General features: G+C 43.7%; 2 protein-coding genes across 12 annotated transcripts in view; one reads left to right on the forward strand and one right to left on the reverse strand.

Moving 5' to 3' along the window:
• Window positions 1-13947, forward strand: LOC103633525 (rho GTPase-activating protein 7). 11 transcript variants are annotated; one of them, XM_008655203.4, is made up of 22 exons: window positions 1-594; window positions 1455-1491; window positions 1560-1636; window positions 1763-1830; window positions 1974-2052; window positions 2193-2337; window positions 2440-2559; window positions 2656-2733; window positions 2833-2888; window positions 3000-3069; window positions 3421-3508; window positions 3824-4067; window positions 4486-4701; window positions 5174-5452; window positions 5710-5759; window positions 5893-5956; window positions 6033-6116; window positions 6627-6740; window positions 6834-7000; window positions 8181-8247; window positions 10355-10525; window positions 10620-11132. In XM_008655203.4, the coding sequence occupies exons 1-22, from the start codon at window positions 490-492 to the stop codon at window positions 10809-10811; spliced, it is 2571 nt and encodes an 856-aa protein (XP_008653425.1). In that variant the 5' UTR covers window positions 1-489; the 3' UTR covers window positions 10812-11132. The 11 variants fall into 11 exon arrangements, 8 of the variants coding, with proteins under 8 accessions (XP_008653425.1, XP_008653427.1, XP_008653428.1 ...); XM_008655205.4 differs by having other exon boundaries at window positions 10623-11126; XM_008655206.4 differs by having other exon boundaries at window positions 5896-5956; window positions 10623-11126.
• Window positions 13697-20996, reverse strand: part of LOC542710 (ferredoxin-dependent glutamate synthase 1) — a 17871-nt gene continuing 10571 nt past the window's right edge. Inside the window, exons 16-33 of the mRNA NM_001112223.2 lie at window positions 20865-20970; window positions 20585-20681; window positions 18953-19068; window positions 18677-18874; window positions 18463-18573; window positions 17754-17993; window positions 17432-17530; window positions 16708-16803; window positions 16432-16629; window positions 16289-16363; window positions 16034-16162; window positions 15852-15950; window positions 15472-15614; window positions 15302-15395; window positions 14980-15218; window positions 14497-14575; window positions 14286-14369; window positions 13697-14193 (exon numbers count right to left, since the gene is read on the reverse strand). Of these exons, the coding sequence (NP_001105693.2) occupies window positions 14026-14193; window positions 14286-14369; window positions 14497-14575; window positions 14980-15218; window positions 15302-15395; window positions 15472-15614; window positions 15852-15950; window positions 16034-16162; window positions 16289-16363; window positions 16432-16629; window positions 16708-16803; window positions 17432-17530; window positions 17754-17993; window positions 18463-18573; window positions 18677-18874; window positions 18953-19068; window positions 20585-20681; window positions 20865-20970 (2371 nt within the window). The 3' untranslated portion in view covers window positions 13697-14025. The remainder of the gene's footprint in view (window positions 14194-14285; window positions 14370-14496; window positions 14576-14979; window positions 15219-15301; window positions 15396-15471; window positions 15615-15851; window positions 15951-16033; window positions 16163-16288; window positions 16364-16431; window positions 16630-16707; window positions 16804-17431; window positions 17531-17753; window positions 17994-18462; window positions 18574-18676; window positions 18875-18952; window positions 19069-20584; window positions 20682-20864; window positions 20971-20996) is intronic.

Consider the following 20996-nt stretch of genomic DNA (forward strand, 5'->3'; position numbering starts at 1 on the left):
TAACACTGAGAGTAAATTTTAAAACAAAAGATAAAACAGAGGATGCGACGATCCGGTGATGACCCACCCACCCACAGCCACACAGGCCGAGCTGAAGGGAGGGGGACTGCCTGCGGGCTGCGGCTTCCGGCGCAAGATGCCATGTGGACTCCGGATGACTCGAAAGTCCATCCATCTCCTCTCTATCTCTCTATCTATCTATTTCACGCCTCCACGGCTCCACGGCTGCTGCCAGCCTGACTAGTGAGGTGATTGCCGCAGCGGCGGTCGGCCAGAGCGCGTGTGCTCCTCCCCAGCATAATCCCACCACCATCGCGCACCCGCCCACCTCAAGCGAGCGGCCCCAATTCCCAGCCACCGCAAGTGGCTTAACCCTCGCTCCCGCACCCCCACTCTTCCACCGCACGCACCCGCGCGAGCGAGTGCGGCAGATCGCGGCCGGCCGCTGGGTCCGGTGCAGTTCCGGGCTGCGGCGCCGGGCCACAGTTGATGCGGACGATCCGAGGAGGACGGGACGGGATGGCGGCTTCGGCGGCGCCTGGGTCGGCTGGGAGGCAGGCGCGCGGAGTCGCGGCAGCGGCGACCGGAAACGCGGTGAGTCGCCCGCCCGGTTCTCTCGAGCGCATGTTCGGCTGGAATGTTGCGTGCGTTTGGTGCCCGCTTCCTTGCTTGGTAGTCTGGTTGGTGGTTGTCTGCTGGCTGCCTTTTGGGGTTCTCGCTTGCGTGGATGACCAGCCGCCGCTGTCTGGCTGGGACGTTTTCAAGGACGGGCGGGCGGTGGGTGGCTGCTGCTTGCGCGGCGGCGCGGCGCGCGGGCGAGGATTCTGCTGCTGCTGCTGATGTTGATGGGTTTTGGTTGGATTGTTCAGTGAGTGATGGGGTCTGGCGAGCACCGAGCAGTGTGCGCCCGGTCGCGCGCTACCCTCAAATTCGTTTAGGAGTTTGCGGTATTGGCCTCGGTGATGTGAGGTGAACGTGTTTTTTTGGGAAATCTCCGTACCTGACGCGGAGGCGTTCCAATGTTTTCTAGTGAACTCGTGATATTGAACTGGGTAATGGCCCGTTAAATTGCTACCACTGCCAGTAATGATTAATGAGGGAGGACACGGGCGTACGCCTTTTTTTTTTACCCCAACTGGGAATCTGGGATGAGTGATGCCGTATGAAGATGAGATGCCATGCAAGTAGAGAGGGTGCTGGATAGCAACCTGTTACCATTCATTTGTTGATTGGAGAGCCTTCTCACGCCCAAACCTAGGAAACTTCAACCTATATACGCCATGAATTTGTGGTGTGGTGCAATAGACATTTAGGTTTTCGTTGACCTTTGTTGTGTGTTTTGTTAATCAGACTTGGATTTTTTCTATCTGAAACAAGAGTTCTGGACAAGAAAACGTTCCTTAAATCTGTTGTTATTATTACAATATTTCTGATGTGTCTTGACCTTCTGGCAGGTATTTAAGAGTGGCCCTCTCTTCATATCATCGAAAGGTAAAACTATTAGTGGCACACATTGTTTTCCTTCGGTCCCAGACTGTAACAGTGTTACATCACATTAGGAATTGGATGGAAAACGTGGAAAAAACGCTGGTTCATCCTCACACGAACATCACTGGTTTTCTTCAAGAGTGATCCTGTTAGCATCTCTGTTCTTTATTCTATATTCATTGTCATATTTTCCCTTTAACTAATTATAGTTTGAGTTACGCCAGTAACCCTCATTTCTGTTTCCTTTATGATCGACTATTCTTGTCATTTTTAGAGTACGTTACCACAGAGAAGTGAAGTGAACCTTACATTGGGAGGAATTGACCTTAATAATTCTGGGAGGTATGTGTGTATTTGACAAGTATTCTTTTGAATATTGAGTGGTCATGCTTAATGTACTGAAGATGTTTGTTGTTTGTGTATACCTCTCTCTATATATAGATAAATAACTTACTGTTTCTTATCTTTTGCTCACTCATTTGCAGTGTAGTAGTCAGGGAAGACAAAAGGCTACTGACTGTCCTTTTTCCAGATGGCCGTGATGGCCGTGCCTTCACCTTGAAGGTACATGTACCTTCCTCCTAAACAGTTTGACACGCTAGAGCAAGCCAAACAGTTTAATTATAAGCCTTATGATTTTGCTTCATGCATCGTTGTGCCTCTTCAACTTTTACATAAGAATGCCTCCTTTTCTTAATATACAGGCAGAAAGTTCTGAAGATTTGTTTGAGTGGAAAACAGCGCTGGAAGAAGCTCTTGCACAAGCTCCAAATGCAGCTCTTGTGATGGGGCATAATGGAATATTTCGCAATGACACAACAGATGTATATGAAGGGGCTATTCCGAATTGTTGGTTCCCTTACAGTTTATACTATCATGTGACTTGCTCCTCTTCATTAGGAACTTAATATATATCTGTTTTTTTTCATATGTTTCCTCTATTGACTGCAGGGGGAAAGAAGAGACCTATCAAATCAATAGTTGTTGGCAGGCCAATACTGCTTGCACTGGAAGATATAGATGGCAGTCCTTCTTTTCTGGAAAAAGCTTTGTGTTTCCTTGAGAAACATGGTAGGACCAAGCAATGTTCATTGTCGTCAAAGTTTGGAACCTGCTGCACTTTACTGTTGTAAACATTTTGTGTGAAATATGAATAATTTCTTGCAGGAATGAAGGTGGAAGGAATTTTGCGTCAAGCTGCAGATGTGGAGGAGGTTGACAGGAGATTGCAAGAATATGAGCAAGGTTTTTGTGGTCACTTAGTTTGGATTTTGATTTTTATAATCAGTTTCATTGCACGAATGCACGTGTAATTCAATATGTGATTGTATCTTTCCATTCCAGGAAGGACAGAATTTGCACCAGAAGAGGATGCTCATGTTGTTGGTGACTGTGTAAAGGTACCTTTCTGTAATTATCATCACGTGTTGTTATAAAGGTTAATGTTAAAAAGTTCAAAATCGTTCTGCTTACCCACTGTATGAACGTATACATCTATGATATATCTGCAGCATGTTCTCCGTGAGCTTCCATCTTCTCCTGTTCCAGCTTCGTGCTGTACAGCATTATTGGAAGCTTTCCGTAAGTGTTCTATTCATATTAATCTGAATATGCTTCGTTGGTTATTGGGGGTGTTGTATCCGCTTGTCTGATTTGAACTTAGTAACTGTATCACTCGAACTGTTGTATTTATGTAGATCTTTCCATCTTGTTCGCAGTATACTCCTTTCATGGCCAATACATACCGTCATCGGTTCTTATAGTTAAACATATGAGATTTCAATATGTTTTTTTTTTCAATCAAATATGCAATGACCAGATCAGTAGAGCTAACCTGGTTTCCTGGCTCATAATTTTGTAGATTTTACAACTTTTTTGTTTCCATATGCTTACCTTTAACACATCATTTTCATTTTCTTTGTACTTGTCTAGGTCTGGAAACCAAGGAATCTCAGATCAAATCCATGCGTGCAGCAATATCTGAAACATTTCCTGAGCCTAATAGGCGGCTGCTACAGAGGTTAGCTTATTTCTTCTCCACATGGCTATATTTTGTGTTTGAATTCTATTTTACCTGATAGCATATCATCCTGGACAGTACATTCTAAACTGCTTTCTCTTGTCAGCTTAAGCTTATGCTTAACATTTTTGTTTTTTTGGAAATATGCAACTTGAAGCGATAGAAGACATACATATTTCCAAAATTTACTAAATGTACATGTATCTTTGCATTTACTTGTAGTTTTATGCAGTCATCAAATTTGCTAGGAATTGCACTTTGTGATATCATATATCAGACTGTTTTTTTAACTAAATCACAAATCAATGCTTGCAGACTTTTGAAAATGATGCATACCATTGCTTCTCATACTGCCGAGAATAGAATGACTCCATCAGCAGTTGCTGCATGTATGGCCCCGCTCTTGTTGCGTCCCCTTCTTGCTGGTGAATGCGAGATGGAAGATGACTTAGACATGAATGGTGACAGTGCTGCTCAGCTTATTGCCGCTGCAAATGCTGCTAACAGTGCTCAAGGCATTGTAACTACTCTATTAGAGGAATACAAGAGTATATTCAATGTGAGTTACTTGTGCTATCCCGGTGTCCTTAACATACACATGATTATACTATTATTGTGGACAACATAAGACCATACAATTGTTTAGTTTTTGCTCCGTTTATTGCAGAAGATATTTATCATTATTGGATGTGATTGATTTCTGTATGTGCACATGAAGTAGTAGTAGTGGTGGTGGTAGTAGTAGTAATTTTATAATGATGCTTATAAAGCATGTCATGTTGCAGCTGCATTGTATTTTGACCATTCATCTTCACGCACCATTAGTTCCTCTTCTGTGTATATATGTTCGTGATAAACTTAAAGAATACACACCACATCGTTACATTACCATTGTTTTTTTAACTCAAATGGCAAGAGCTCTGCTTTTCAATTAAGAGGAAAGGTTACATTGCCATTGATGTTTGTTATTTTTATAGGATGAGCACTTTAGGTGCTCCTTATCACCTGATTCTCAAACAGGAGATAGTGGAAGTGAAGAATCAACTGATGACGAAACTGTGGATACCAAGGGTAATGGATTTCATGATGCGGAAAATGATGTAGATCAAGAATTAGATGATGCCGAGCGAATGCTGAGTGGAAAATTCACTGAAACCAGTGCAAGTGCTTGTGCTGACCTCTATGACCACAAGGTTTGATATTTTTTTATCTTAAGTGGCATATTAAAGGACAGGTCTAGCGCAGTGGTGAGAGCCTTCCCACCGAGCCAAAGGTCTTGGGTTCGACGCAGTCTCCCTGCAAAATGCAGGGGTAAGACTTGCCTCGGTTATTCCTTTCCTAGATCCCACTCATGTGGGAGCCATCAACATTGGGTCTGTCCTATTTACAGTGACATATTGTGCTACTAACCAGTAATCATGCACTTGTCTTCTATGTTTTTAAGACGATACAGGAAAAATGTAAAGAAAAATTTATTTCCATTTTCACCGAGGACATATGTTGTTGAATATGTTAACATATTGTAGCTCATGATTTAGACATGTTTATCCAGACAGTATCCCCTTCTAAAGCTTAGCTAGATTATACTTTTTTTATTTGAGTAGCATGTTCATTTGTTGATGTCATAACATGATTTGCTTTTCTACTGTATTGCGAGGACAACAGGAAGTTAATGGCAATAGTTCAGACACTGAGCTCTTTGTTGAGGATCACACATTTGAATCAAATGTAGATTTAAATGATGCTCCCCTAAGTCGTTTAACAGAAAATGGAAAGGGTCCATCAAATCTGATGTCCGCTCATGAAACTCCATTATCAGTGGGAGAGATTCTTCTGTCTTTGGATGCTGGAATTCCATTACCTTGTCGTGCAGCTGAATATTCTAGCAAACCCAATGGAACTCAGCAGCATGTGAAGCGTACTAACTTATGGGGATGGAGCAATGTAAGCAATAAGTCTGCTCTTCTGCTGCTTTTCCCTTCATATGTTCATATTTTTTAATGCTACGTAGCTAGACCTATAGTTCTGTAACATTTTCCGCTGAAAATTATGGTTTCCTTGGGGAAGACATTACCAGACACGCTTCTGTAGCACACTAATTTTCTTCAGATTATTCTTGAAAATGTTTTTTCTATAACGATTGACTTCACTGTAGTATGTTGACCTTAATGATTTGTGATTTGCACATATGGCTTATGCAGGTGAGAAAGGGCCAACGATCGGAGTTAGTTGATCCATCAGGTGAAGAAGAGTAAGTTCCTAGTCATGCTGCAGACTAAATTTACATATCTACACAATTGCTTTGTACTGTGGAGTTCGATTCTTAAAGCTATTTTAAAAAACATGATTTATGCTAACTATCCCCCTCCCCACCAAAAAAAAAGCAGGCTTGCTATTCAACGACTTGAGGTAATGAAGAATGACTTGCAGATCAGGATTGCAAAGGAGGTAAGGAAAAGAAGAGTGCATGTGCATCAGTTCTTGATTTATGTGAATCTTGCAACTTAACTATATATTTTCTCAGGCTAGAGGCAATGCAATCCTACAGGCAAGTTTGGAAAGAAGAAAACAAGCACTACACGAGCGTCGTGTGGCTCTGGAACAGGATGTATGCCTTATTCTACTAGCATACAATTTTCTGCTTTTATGCATCCAAACCCCATTTGTTTTGTGCATATTTGTTGTGAAAGGGCCTCTAGCTGAGTTGGTTAGGTGGTCTGAGTAGTCTTGAGTGCGAATCCTAGTGAGAGCGAATTTTAGGCCGAGGTTAAAAAATGCCACTCACTGGTTCCTTTGGTTGTGTGCACATGAGAGGCTGGGAGGGCTCAAAGCATGAGTAAAGATTCGGTCTATAGGGGCAGACCCTCATGTTGCACGGGAGGCCAACTTTCATGATCTTTCTCGGTCGGGGCTCCGATTGAGCTTCTTTTTAATATAATACCGTGGGGGCGGTCTTTCCCTTACCCGCTTACCGGACATTTTTTGTGTGTGTGCATATTTGTTATATTTGTTTTGTTGCAACCAGCTTTAGACAATTGTCCACATAACATTTTTAAACTGAAAGTGCCTCTTTATGTGAGTTTGGTGCTTAGTATGATCACACTTGTTTGTTCACTAGGTGTCAAGGTTGCAAGAGCAGCTACAGGCTGAAAGGGATCTTAGAGCTGCACTGGAGGTTGGGCTAAGCATGTCTTCTTCACAATTTTCTAGCTCACTCTCCATGGACTCGAAGGTATTGGAATTGTAAGCAAGTTGTTCTTTGACAGTTACGTACTTGCTCAGCTTATTTTATGATGTCCTCTGTTTTCTATGCACTTCTTTATAGACAAAGTCAGAGCTTGAGGAAATTGCTCTCGCAGAAGCTGATGTTGCAAGATTAAAACAGAAGGTTGCAGAGCTGCATTTCCAACTCAATCAACAGCGCCAGCACCAGTATGGCTCTTCCGTAGATGCAAATGATCATCCTCAACACCTTCTAAATCATCTCTCGCAGTAAGACTATTTTTACTATTCTTTTCAGCTTTGTTAGGTTGTGCCTGCAAGTCCAAATATTTGGGAGCTACGTATTTAGTAACAAATGCAGAATGCTTGTAAGCTTGTTCGTATCTATTAGAGGGAAAACCCTAACCCTAATTGCTAGTCGGTCGGGGCATGGAGAGCGCCGGGTATGACGCGGGAGCTCGCCTAGTGGCCTGCGGAGGCGGAGGAGGGGCCTGGCGATGAGAGAAGGGCGGCGTGTGTGCTGCATGCGGGGGAGGAGGCACCAACACAGTGCAGCTGGGGAATGGGGGGCTACTGTTGTCGCGGAAGTGGAGGAGAGGCCAACCTACATGTGGCTGGGCGGCACAGGGCTGCGGATGGCGCGCGCGTAGAGGGAGGCCGCCACAGGGAAGGAGGAGCTGACTGCGGATGGCACTGCTGGCGCGTGGAGGGAGGCTGCCGCAGGGAAGGAGGAGCTGGCCTGGGTGCGGTCGGGTGATGCAGTTGGTGTGTAGAGGGAGGCCACCATGGGGAAGGAGGGGTTGGGCGCCGGTGTGCGGTCGGGCGCGCTTGGTCCGCGCGGCGCAAGGGCTGCAGTCGGCGTCGCGGAGGAGCAAAGGGAGGCCGGCGCGGACGACGTCGCAGGGGAGGAGCAGCCCACCGCCGTGCGGCTTGCACTCCGTGGGCACCTGGAGGTCGAATGGTGCGGGAAACGGAGAGTAGAAGGCCGGCAGCGGCTGGCCAGCCACCACGCGGACCACTGGCGAGGAGAAAGGAGCGCCAACCATGGAGGGAGAAGGCCCGGCAAGAAGGGGCGCCGGTGGCTCTCAAGGGAGAGAGGGGGATGGAGGGGGGAGGGAAGATGGCATATTTTGTGACTTTGATACCATGTTAGACCTTGTTCGGTTGCATGTGGATCGGAAGGGGTTGAGGGGGATTAAATCCCCTTCTATTCTATTTTGACTAGGGAGGGATTTAATCCCCTCCAATCCCCTTCGATCCAGACACAACCGAACAAGCCCTTAAATGGAAAACTCTAACCCTAGTTGGACAAGGGATGTATTATATATAGCTAAGTATATGGGTCAATACCCATTATAGTGATAAGACACAATACACTAACAGTATCATATTCCCTAATTATTTTTACAAGTGACAGTTCATTGAATATGCAATATTTTACTTCTACCAGGAACATTGTCCAAACAGGATTTGATAGGAGCGTTGCTTTCTGTAATCAAGAGAAGCAAAGAAATGAGGTTAGCTGTTTGCGAATCTCTTGTCTTGCTATACTTTATACATCTTGAGAAAATCAAAGCAAAATTTAGTTGACATGAGCTCCATGATTGCACTTCAATAGTAGTGTTTTACAAGCTCAATCAGCCCTACTTATTAAAGGGGCAATGCTCGGACTAGCGGCACATTGTCCTGTAGGTTCAACTCAAATTGAATAAGGCTAAGTTTTTAAATTGTTATCTTTTGGTCTAGTGTCCAACCTAGACCCTAAGCAACCATTTTGAGTAAGATCAAACACAATAAGGATAATAGACATTAACAACTAATTTTCCATGCATCTAGGGCCCCAGGTTCTAAGATAATTTTTTTTAACGTAATGGCAGGAGCTCTGCCTTTCCATTAAGAAGATTAGAATCGACCCATTTTTAAGGAAAACTGGGCCCGAAACCTACTCAGAGTGCCCAAACAACACATGCAGCGACAACCCCACCCACAACCCATCCAGAGCCATCGTTGTCGAGCTCAACACAAGGTATGAGCAGCTTCGACTTCGCCAGATCGGCCGCACATGGCCAGAAGAAACACGACGTCGCCTACACCTAAAACCTGACACAGAAGGAGGAAGACCGCGACACGCCATCGTTGCCAAGCTTCAACACACCCACACTCGAGGCAACTCCGATTCTTCACCAACAATCTTGATCCAACACCCACCTCCGGGTTTTGCCCGACCTCCAAAACAATCTAGATCACAAGGAAGGGGGGTTTGCCTCATGTCATCGTTGCTGAGCCACATCCCCTAATCCCCTAACGTGGTAGCTTCGACTTCACGTTGCAAAAACCCCACCTCCACCCGCAATCCAGATGCCGAGAAGCGAAAGCAGCAACCGAAGGCAACATCGAGGCTGAGACAAACTTCAAACATGACGCCTTCAGGAAGGGAGTGACGTCTAGGATGCCACCGTCACATGTCTGTGATGGACCGAGCTTTCGCCCAAGGAAGACAGAGCAATGCGATGCCCTCAATAGGGGGAAGTGGCGCCCACGGGCGTCACCATCGCCAAGGCTTTCGCCCAAGATGACCTCCAGCACATCGTTAGGCCAGGACCCCAGGTCAAAGCATGCAGCCTCCGCCGTCGCCACCGCCCTGGTCTCCGCGCAAACCCCTCCAGAGGGGCACCAACGCGTCGGCTGCCGCAACACCCGCAAAGCTACGTTGGCTGCCATCGGCACACGAAAGACGAAACCAGGGAATACCTTGTCGTGTGCGCCACACTGCCGCCCGCCAGAGCTGAAACCGGCTGCCGCCACTGCCCTGACACTCACGACCAACGAAACCAGCACTCCACCTTGCACAAGACAAAGAGGCCGGACCGGCGGAGGACGCCCTACCCGCTCCATGGCCTCCCCACCGTGACCTCCAGCCGCACAAGAGCCACGCCGTGGGAGGCACCGGTGCTCCACCCAGCACAAGATGTAGAGGTCAGCCCAACGGTGGAAGCCCTGTATGCACCTTGGCCTCCACCCGAGGGAGGCTGGCCCACCGCCGTCGTCGAGCCCGAGAGGCTGCCATGGAGTTCGTCGAGGACCACCAGATCTGGCCTTGGGCACACCAGATCTGGCCATGGGCTCGTCGGATATGGCCCCCGGTGACCCACAACGACGACACTGCCGTACACGACAGTCGTGCCGCCGCCGCCAATCTTGCACGGCCACCAGCACACCCACCATCTCCCTGCATGTGATCAACACGACCTCGAACCGACCACGGCAACCACGGATGCGGCAAAATCCGGCCACCCTGACCACGGATCTTCCAACCCCTACCACAAATCCGACCACGGCGGTAGCGACCCAAAGGAACGACGACCTATTCTTGTGCCACGAGCGTGCCTCCCGACCTCAGGAAGGGGCTAAAGCCTCTCTGCCGCCCTCCTTGCTAGCCGCGCGGCTCTCTAGTGACTCGCGGCGGCGCGGCAGGGGAAGGTGTGCAGAGGGTGTGGCGGCGCTAGGGTTGGGGTCGCCCCCGTGTCGCCCTCTCCGCCCAGGAGAGAGCGACGCAGGGTTCTAAGAGAAATATAACTGTCAATGATTGGATTGGGACTCTAAGACACACTGATATTCTGACAGGAGAGCCTGCCGAGCACATCCCACTGGAGAAGCATCAAACAGCATGTGCTATCTCATGGTTCTTCAAGGCCTTTCTCCCGAAAGCATTCCTCGGACACCTCCTTGAGTGATTCTACAAGTGTGCCTGCAGAGGGCGGGCCAATGTTGGTGAACATCCCTAGAACAACGAAAGTAAGAGAAACCCCCTAGTTATTTTGCTGCACTAACATTTTTCTGGTAAAAAATACTTAGGTTTGAGTTTTCAATCTCCTGTTGTGATTTGCAGCAGGGTGTCGAATATGGGAGACCGCCGTCTGTGTCGTCATCCACTCTGGTTGAACTAACAACCAGGCTAGATTTCTTCAAAGAACGGCGGTCACAATTGATGGAACAGCTCCACAGCCTCGATTTAGGGCATGGATCCACGTCCCATGGTTTCCCATACAAACCTTCATCTCCCTGGAACAGCCCAAAGTAAAGTAGGGGATGATCATTTGCTGCAGTACGACGTCTCTGTATATTCTTGGTATAGAATCTCCTTTATGTTTCACTCCATCTTTGTAGAGCCTGGTAGTGAGAATGTATATCCCTTGCCTTCACTTGTTTTGCTAGTGCTTGCAGCGGATCTTTTTTTAGCATGATTTTGTTTTACTGTATATGTAATGAGTTGAGGAGATTGTGACACGGCTTTTATATGTTTTAGCAATTTTGTTCTATTGTGTATGTAATGAGTTAAGGGGATTGTGACACGGTTTTTATATGTTTTCGCAATATATAGATGCGTCTTTTTTCTTGGGGATATATAGTCCACTGCAGGTGGAGCTACTGTTGTCATTTCGAAAACAATGTGGCTGATCCTTGTAGGCAGCTAATTCTCTCCCCCAAATGGATTGGAGGAAACGAGTGGACTTTTGACAATCCGTATTTAATCCGACAAGGCCTTTTAGGGCTTGTTTCTATTTAATTCGACAAGGCTTTTTTAGGGTTTGTTTGCACATAGACTAACTGACTAAGGGGGATGTTTGGTTCCCACCTAAACTTTAGTGACTAAAAGTTTTAGTCCCTAAAAATACCATACGAAGTGACTAAATGAGACATTTCAAATAGAAATTTTAGGGACTAAAATTTATTCCCTAAAGTTTAGGAGAGTGCCTAAAGAAACCTTTAAGTGCACTAGAACTAATAGTTAGTGTGTAAAATTAGCTGTAGCATCTAAACATCCTATCTAATAGTTCAACTATTATCTATATTAGCTATTTTTAACAAATTAGTTAATAGTTAGTTAACTAGCTAATTCCACTAGCAATTTTTTAGTCAGCTAACTATTATCTCTAGTGCATTAAAACAATCTCTAAGGCCTCGTTTGAATGCATTAGAGCTAATAGTTAGCTGTTAGATGGAGATATCCAAACAACTCAACTACTAGTTACTTTTAGTTGAAGATATCAAAACCTCTACTAATAGTCCTGCTAACAATTAGCTAACATTAGTTATTAGTTGAATTAATATAGTTAAAATTAACTATTAGCTAGAGCATCTCCAATAATTATATAGATTTAGCTCCCTACTAGTTTTAGGGAGTTGCTAAAACACATTAATGAGTAATTAACGTTTGTGCTCCAACGACTCTCGCTTTTTTGGTTGCTATATTTTTTTTAGGTGTCCATGTCGACACAAAAAATATGGGTTCGCTTTGTATTTTTAATTGGATTGGCGATAGTCCGTGTTAACAATCTTTCCTAACTTTTCCAGCGGCGACACATAGGATCTGCCACATATCTTAACGAGATGAACTTTTCCAACAGTTTTCATAAATAATGTCAACAACGTCTTGAAAGGTCATAGCTATCGATGGAAGACCAGACGACTCTGGCGATAGGCACACACCGTCCACAGAGGTTCTCACGACGATGGCGTGGAGGTAGCACATGATGTGCTTTGGTGACAACGTCAAGAGCATCTAGAATAGTGGAGATGCATTTGTGGTCATTGAAACGGTGGGACGACGCAAAACAGTTACGGGGGTATACTTTTTATCATGGACTTGGCGCCAACATTGATTTCAAGAGTCTCAAAAAGGTTGGTAAATGTAGAGATAAAATTGAGTTTGTAGGAAGTATGTAAATTTATGGATGTTTTACATAACCGTTGGAGAATAGTTTTCTTGAGAACTTAAATTCATATTTAGGAGTTGTTATTGTAGCTCTTGCTAGCTATTTGTTAGTTAGCCAATTCCACTATCATCATTTTAGCTAGCTAACTATTAGCTCTAGTACATTTAAAGGGGGTCTAAGGCAGATACAGACATTCGAATAGGGATAGCAATGAGTCGAATTCGGGTCGGGTGGAAAAAAAACCCACCCGTGATCGCACCCGTGAAGTCTAACTAAACCCGCCTACGATCGCACCCACGGGTGCAAATTTAAACCCGCAACCGAACCCGTCAGATTTTGGGTAGGTTTTGGGTCACCTGTGGGTTTACTTAGTGTGCACATTTAAATAACAATTAGCTATAAGAAATTAAGTATCAACAATAATTGAGTTATATCTACATATTTTAAGCCTTCACATATTGAGTGGCAACAAACGTTTCATAAATCAGTAGCCATGTTACTCATTCAAAATAATTATTGTTGTATCTTAATTATTTTTGCGCAAAATAATGATAAACTAAATTTCAGCTCGGGTGAGGGTAAACCGCAGGTTAAAATAGAAACCCGCACCCACACATGCAAAACTTTAGGTTGGATGTGGGTTACACCCGCGGGCCAAAATTTTCACCCATACCCACACCTGTCAGATCGGATATCCGTCGAGTTTCAGATTTGTGGATTAAATTGCTATCCCTACATTGAGTTTTTTTTGCTATTATAAATCCCCTACAATCGAACACGGTCATACCTCGAATTGAAGTAGATACATACATCGAATTGAAGTAGATACGTAGACATCTAAACAAGGTCTTAGATGGTCGATTAATGATTGGCATACAAAGTACATTCACACATGTATCTCGTGGTCGTGGCACTACCCTTCAGAATAAATAAATGGAACATTTGTTCCCTGGCCCACGCTTTACGTTTCGCAGCAGCAGATCACGGAATTCTTGTTTAAACCTTGTATATTGAAATAGATGTTGCCGCGCCAACCATTGGATTCCAGCTTTTGCTGCGAAACCATTGGATTCTGCAAAAAAGAAACATTGGATGCCAACCAGAGCGGTCACACCACAGGCATGACGCCGGTTTCGTTCATTCACGAAGCAAACATTCCAATCCAACCTGGCCGTACAGTTTATCATGCACCGTACTATTGCGCTTGCGACTTGCATTGTATGCCTCCATTGGATGCGTATAAATTTACGAGCTAACCAAAACATAATTACACAGGGCAACGGCCAAGAATCATGTACAGTACAGCAGTTCAAACAGGGCAGGCCCCTTGCAGCCTAGCGTCAGCAAACCAATTTACAGGGGTTACCTAGGTGCACGAGCGTCGAGAAGAACCCTCGGTTCTGTTAGCTCAACTCAAAAAGATGGCCTGGGCAGAGCCTCCACAAAGTTGCAGTCTTCAGACGGGCACTTCGGTGCCTCAGAGCGCCGGTTATGGTCTTCGATTTTCTTGAAGTGATAAGATGAGATCACTTTGTGTCAAATAGAAAACACCTACCACCTTCCTGTAGTCTGATTCGATCACTTCGCAGACAATTGGGTGGTTGCTTGCTTGGCAAGTACTCTCTCAAACTCTGCACAAGCCTCAGGCGAGTCTTCTTCACTGGGCGGTACCAGTTGCCAGAAGAGCGGCAAATAGGCCTCCCATTCCCTCAAAATCGCAATACCTTTCTCGCTGCCCGTTTTATCCTTTTGAAACACATAAAAGTAGCAGAAGTAAGGGAATGCACGATATTCAATACACAACTACAAAAAGATACTTGCAACGAAAAGCAGCTTACAACATAGGCCTCAATCAAGCCCTTTAGCTGCATCTGCCCAGCTGGAGCATTCACTCTCTGCATTTTGACGATTTCCTTGTTGACCTATTATTAAGAAAGTAGAAAGTTATAAAAACACCAACCAAAATCACATCATGTGGTGTCATGTCAACGGCAAACAATACATCAAAAGAATTACACGAGGTAAACTTAAAATTCGGAGCTTGTGAACCTTTGGGACAAGTGTATCATCCTCATCTAGAATGTAGGCAAGACCACCAGTCATTCCAGCTGCAACATTCCTCCCAGCTCTGCAAATTAAGAAATGTGCATGTGTAAGGATGGGAGGAAAAGGAGATAATTGCCAACAGTCGTGGATGATTTGGAAGCATCGTAATAGAGTTATTTTTTATGGAGGAGGGTCTCCTAGCCTTCCTCTGATTATGGAGCATGCAGATGAGGAAAGAAGAGACTGAGAAATTGCTGGAGCCAAAGGGCTCTCCTTCTTGGCTGCCCCCTGTATAGGTTGTTGTAGGGAGAGTGTGGGTGTTTTTTATGGATCCTTTCATGTACGAGTGTTACTGGCCTCCATAGGGAGTATGTTGTGTGTTTTTGGGTCTCTTAGACCTTTGTCTCTCTCTTCTTAATATATATCTAAAACGCAGTCCTCCTGCGTTTTTTCGAAAAAAAAGAGAATTCTGTTGGTTCTACTTACTTGCCAAGTACGACTACGCAGCCACCAGTCATGTACTCACAGCAATGATCTCCGGTGCCCTCAACCACTGCCTGACATAGAGAGTTTCTAACAGCAAATCTTTCTCCTGCCTTGCCTCTCACAAATACCTGACCACCTGTAGCTCCATACAGACAAGTGTTTCCAACTATAGTAGCATCCTCAGGAACAAATCCTGTTTTGTCTACAGGAACTACCACCAGTTCTCCACCAGCCATACCCTGAAAAATACCAAAAAAAAAAAGAAGTTTCAAATTTCATATAGTTTCCCAGAGAAAAGTTTCAAGGGTTCAACATTTAATACCTTTCCAACATAATCATTGGCCTCCCCAACTAGCCGAATGTTCATTCCAGGAGTCAGGAAACAACCAAAGGACTGCCCTGCACTTCCATTGAACCTGAAATGTCCAAAAAAAGATTAAGTTCCTACTGTTGTTATAAATAAACATATGTAAAATGACAGATTCAACATACGTGATGTTGAGCTGGCCAGCAAAACCTGTGTCTCCATACTTCTTGGCAATCACACCTGCTACCCGACCACAGACAGCTCTGTCAACATTATAGATTTGAAATGCCTTGGAAACTTCCTTCTCATTCTCAATAGCATCAGCTATCTGCAAATTAGATAATGTAAATAATGGTGCTTCAAGCAGATAAAACATGGGTTCCTAGCAACTGCAATTCATTTCAGACAAGTTAAGGCCATGCATGGACCAAAAATACAGCAGTTCTAGTTTCATGAACATGGAATGATAAGTTGCTTTGATTGATGATACTGAAAATTCAGGATTAGTGGATAGCCATTAGTCAAGTTAGTCCATTTAACTAAGAGAACTTATCGAAAACACAACCTCAGGATCTGCAAGGATTGTCTCATCAAGAACAGGGCCATTAGTGTGGACGTCCTGGCTCCTAATTTGGGAGCTGCTCCATTCAGGCAATCCAGCATTCTGATGTAAGAACCATTGATTAAAATAGAAAGCACATGGAAGATAAGCTAACACTTCAAATAATAATGGCTGCCAATACATACTGATAGGAGGTATCCAAGATCAATGTGCTGCGTTTTCACCAATGAGATGTGCTTTGGTTTAAGCAAATCTGTTCGCCCAATGATGTCATCCAACTTCTCATAACCCAACTGGGCTAATGCAGCTCGAACCTAAATGAATTAACCAATTTTCAGAAGTTACAATTATCCCTAAAAAATAGGCAGGTCCTGCAGATCAATAAAGGAACAAGGCAGAGTCTAAGCCAAACAGAAGCAGTAATGAGAATCGTGACAGACCTCCTCGGCAACAAAGAGGAAGTAGTTAACAAGATCACCAGGAACACCAGGAAACCTTGCACGAAGCTCTTCTCTCTACAAGAGCAAAGAATGTAAGAGGTAGTCCAATAAGAGGAAGGTAAAATAATTTGTGTTCTCACTACCTGACTAGCCACTCCAACTGGACAATTATTCGTGTGACAAATCCGTGCCATGACACATCCAGTAGCTATCATGGCTACAGAACCAAAGCCATATTCATCAGCTCCCATAGCAGCAGCAATAAGAACATCTTGACCACTCCTGAATCCACCGTCCACCCTAAGTACTACCCTCTCTCTCAATCCATTTTGTATAAGTGTCTGGAGGAAGTTAACTAGCATTACAACACAAAATAATTTCATAGAAAAACGATCAAAGCAAAAAAAAATGTAGGAAACCTGATTTGTTTCTGTAAGACCAAGTTCCCACGGACCCCCAGCATGTTTGATGGAGCTGATTGGGCTAGCTCCAGTACCACCATCATGACCTGATATCTGTGTAATAGAACAGTTAATGACAAGGCAAAAATAAGTACTCATAAAATCTCGGATTCACCCCATACAGCAGGGTCTCTGAGAGAACCATTTGCAAGCAATTGAATAAGAGCTCATAGTATGATGGCCTGAAATGCACCAGCATTCCATTAAATTTAGAACTGAATTGAAGTGTTATTAGGCCTAGTGCATTCATCCAGTAAATATGATAAGTGTGTAGTGACGCAGCTTATGGTATTTCCGGATAAGACTATCGGCAGAAATTTTCTGAAGATTTAGCAGATATCTGAAAAGTTCTCCCTGGATATGCTTCAGTTCATAGATCATTTTACCGTATGCTTGTTTTTTGTAAGCAAATATATATATAAATATATATTATATAGGGCAAGTTCTATCACCATGAATGGCAAATTGCACACAGCAACTGCCAGTAACATGACATAGTAAAAAAACAACATATGCAAACTCATAAGGGTCAACTAAAACATATAGAACCATACTAAAGTTTAGATACAAAGATGTATAAGAAGTTAGCCATAGTCAATTTATGTGAAATTGTGAATATTTTTGCACTCGGAAAGCCTGAGTTAAGTTCATGAGTGAATTATTTAAAAAGTACTTCACTAACCTGAATTATGTCTGCATTCGCCTTTGAAACTCCAGAAGCTACAGTTCCAATTCCAGCTTCAGACACAAGCTTTACAGATACTTTAGCTTTAGGATTTATCTGTTCAACCAGATTTTTGTTGCATAACTCCATTAGTACAATGAACCAGAAATCATGAACTTAACAGCATAACTAGCTGGCTTAGAACAACTAGGTAACCAAAGGGGCCCAATTTCTTCCAAGTATCAAAGAAAACAACATTTCTAAGCTGTTGTGGTTCTCCTATAGTATGAATAATACTAATTGACATTCCACCAACAATAGTCAGACTCAGAAGACAAACCTGATGGAGGTCATAAATCAACTGTGCAAGATCCTCGATAGAATAAATGTCATGGTGTGGAGGCGGGGAGATTAGAGGAACTCCAGGTTTGGAGTTCCTCAGACGAGCAATGTATGCACTGACTTTTTTCCCAGGAAGTTGACCTCCTTCACCAGGCTTTGCACCTTGCGCAATCTTTATCTCAATTTGGTCAGCATTTACTAAGAATGTTGGTGTAACTCCAAAACGTCCAGATGCAACCTGTAAAAGAATAGTATTAATGAAAACTTACCCAAATATTTTAGTCCACCAGAAATAAGACATTATGCTGCAGCAGTTAAGAACAATAAACAAAAAAAAGAGACAAGGAAATATGCTACTGTGAAGTTTCCTGTTTTGAGAGCTGCTACTTGGTATCTCACTAATATCTGGCCCAGGAGTTCCAGTACATCTAGAGAGATGACCAGACCCCTTTCTCGGGTAACAGACACAACATGGCAGCAGAACCAATGTCTAGACAGTTCACTCACAAACAGTAAATGCTTCTCCGCGCAGAAGATTTTAAGGTTAGGTCCCTCGTTTTTTTTTGGGGGGGGGGGGGGGGGGATGCATATATCCAACACTGTGTGAGCTTTCCTAACACAGTCATGGTAAAGGAGATAGAGCCAAATAGCACCAAAAAAATTAAAGTTGATAAATGCTTGAGAAGAAACGAATTATGATAATCCACCTGCTTAATGGCACTTGTGGCTGTGTCACCATTCTGAAGACCCTTGAGATGAGGAAGTGTTGGAGAATAACCATCTACAACATCAGTGAGGGGATTCCAACGGATTGGATCCTGTGCAAAATGACAAGTCCATAAGGAATTCTATGTTGCAGATTCCACTTGAAAAGCCTGATATAGATAATGAGCTATGCTGTAAAGGAATTTAATGACCTACCTCACCACCTTCTCCTGAATTAGATTTCCCACCTATTCTATTCATTGCAATTGCAATAGCTTCATGCGTTTCCCTTGAAATGGCTCCTAGGGACATTCCACCAGTACAAAAACGTTCAACAATGGAGGTTGCAGACTCCACTTTGCCAATAGGAATAGGTGCACGATCACTTTTCAATTCAAGAAGATCTCGAAGAACCTACAGAAAAAGACACAATGAGCTTCATTGTATCCAAAAAAATATCAATGATTAGCAACCTGAAGGATCACTACATACATTGACAGGACGGCTTGCAAGATGTTGTTGGTAGACAGTGTACGCATTATCACGTTTCTCACGAATTGCTTTGTGCAACAGCTTGGACATCTCAGGATTATTTGCATGGTATTCACCTATTCAAAAGAAAAACATAATTCAGTACTATGCTGTACTAACGGTATGTTTGAGGGAAAGATAGAAGATGGCATTAAATATAGACTAAAAGAGGTGAATCTATGCAGTTGATTCTACGCAGTACTGCTGGAGACAGATATCCACAAGTAAAATAAATAGGCTAGAGTACATATTAAAGTTATCATGCTAAATAACAGGGGGAGGCACGAAGACACTTCTTTATTGATAAATCTCTAGGAAAGTTGAAATAAACTTAGATCACAAACTAGTGATGCAACGGTATGTGTTATAACATATAATACAACACCAAAACCAGATAAGATCATGAAAAAACATAGCATAGTACTTGGGCAGGGCTTCCAATGCTTTTTCTCTTGAAGGTGAAATTCTTCTCCCATGCTGCCATTCACACGGAAATTGGCAATGGACGTTCCACACTTTTTTGGGAAGATAGATGGATACAGGGAAGGAATGTTAAGGACCTTGCTCCTAGATTGTTGGCAGCTGTGCCACAGCGAATTCAAAACAGTAGAATTGTCCATACAGCTCTAGCAAATAGAAGTTGGCTAAATGACATTAAAGGAGCCCTCACTGTGGAAGTTCTTGCTGATTTTCTTGATCTTTGGGATGCAATTCTCACAGTAAACTTAAATCCAAAAGAGAGGACAAACGCATCTTCAGATTTGCTCATAATGGAAAGTATTCTGCAAAAGTAGCCTATGAAAGTCTCTTCATTGGATTAACATACTTCGAACATTGCGATAGGATTTGACACTCCTCCCCCCCCCCCAAATGCAAATTTTCCTTATAGCTCGTGGCGCTTCAGAGATGTTGTACCGCTGATAGACTTCAGAGGAGGGGGCTGGATCACCCAGATCAGTGTCCTCTCTGTGACCAGGAACCAGAAACCATTGACCATCTCCTTGTGGGATGTGCGTTCGCGAGAAGCTACTGGTTCAGGATGCTGGGACATGTTAACCTCCAGAATCTCACTCCTCAAGTGCAAGAAGAGAATACCATGCTATGCTGGAAAAGAAATGGTGATCAGCTGCAAGGAATAGCCAAAAAAGGGCTTAATTCGCTTATTAGTCTTGGCCTTTGGATCTTGTAGAACCACCGCAATGGTTGTGTCTTTGACGATCTCTCGCCTAGTCATAATGTTGCCATCAAAAGGACCGAAGAAGAGAGGGATCTGTGGGTATTGGGGGGGCTAAAAACCTAGACCTCCTAGCGGCCCCAATCCCAGGTCTTTAGGTCAGGGTAGTTCCTGGTTCCTATCATGGGTGTCTTCTTGTTTCTTTGTTTTTGGCCACCGTAATGGGGGCTTTTCTGTCTCCCTGTATTGATCCTTTTATGGATCTTTTTTCTGCTCTTCTTAATGAAATGGTACGCATGTCTCTTGCGCGTTCGAGAAAAAAAACACAGCATGATAAAACAATGTAATACGATAAGAAAACACCAATTTACATGCATCCAAAACATAAAATGTAGCATGAGTTATAGGATAGACACTACCTCCAGGTCTGGATTGGATAAATCCAAAGTTTTCTAGCCTCTTTGCAGTATCTTCAGAGAACGCCTTCACCCAGAATGATAAGGTCTCCCTACCCAGCTTTACAAGGATAGTGTTAGAAGTGTCAGTGACTAGTGAGTCACAAAGACAAAACGTAAATCAACTGGGGAGGTGGGGGGCTTCTAAACAGGTTGCCAGAACAAAAAAAGAGAGAAGTGAAAAAATGTGCAATACGAATACTAGACAATTTTTGTGGCATTCAAACTACTTGATTTTAACTACCTCATCAAGTGTGAGACCTCCAATTTTCGATACACTTCCACAGAAGGCAAGATCAACAACTTCTTGACCAAGACCATAAATTTCAAAGATCTGAGCTCCACAATAGCTGTCCGAACAATGTGTATGGGTTAA

Source organism: Zea mays, chromosome 7 (genome assembly GCF_902167145.1).
Source record: "Zea mays cultivar B73 chromosome 7, Zm-B73-REFERENCE-NAM-5.0, whole genome shotgun sequence".
Classification (NCBI taxonomy): domain Eukaryota; kingdom Viridiplantae; phylum Streptophyta; class Magnoliopsida; order Poales; family Poaceae; genus Zea; species Zea mays.

Bases quoted from the DNA above. Each gene is read 5' to 3' on its own strand.
- LOC103633525 (XM_008655203.4), top strand. From the start codon at position 490: ATGCGGACGATCCGAGGAGGACGGGACGGGATGGCGGCTTCGGCGGCG. The intron at 6,117-6,626 runs GTATGCCTTATT...TTTGTTCACTAG, and splicing joins GTGTGGCTCTGGAACAGGAT to GTGTCAAGGTTGCAAGAGCA. The intron at 8,248-10,354 runs GTTAGCTGTTTG...ATATTCTGACAG, and splicing joins AAGAGAAGCAAAGAAATGAG to GAGAGCCTGCCGAGCACATC.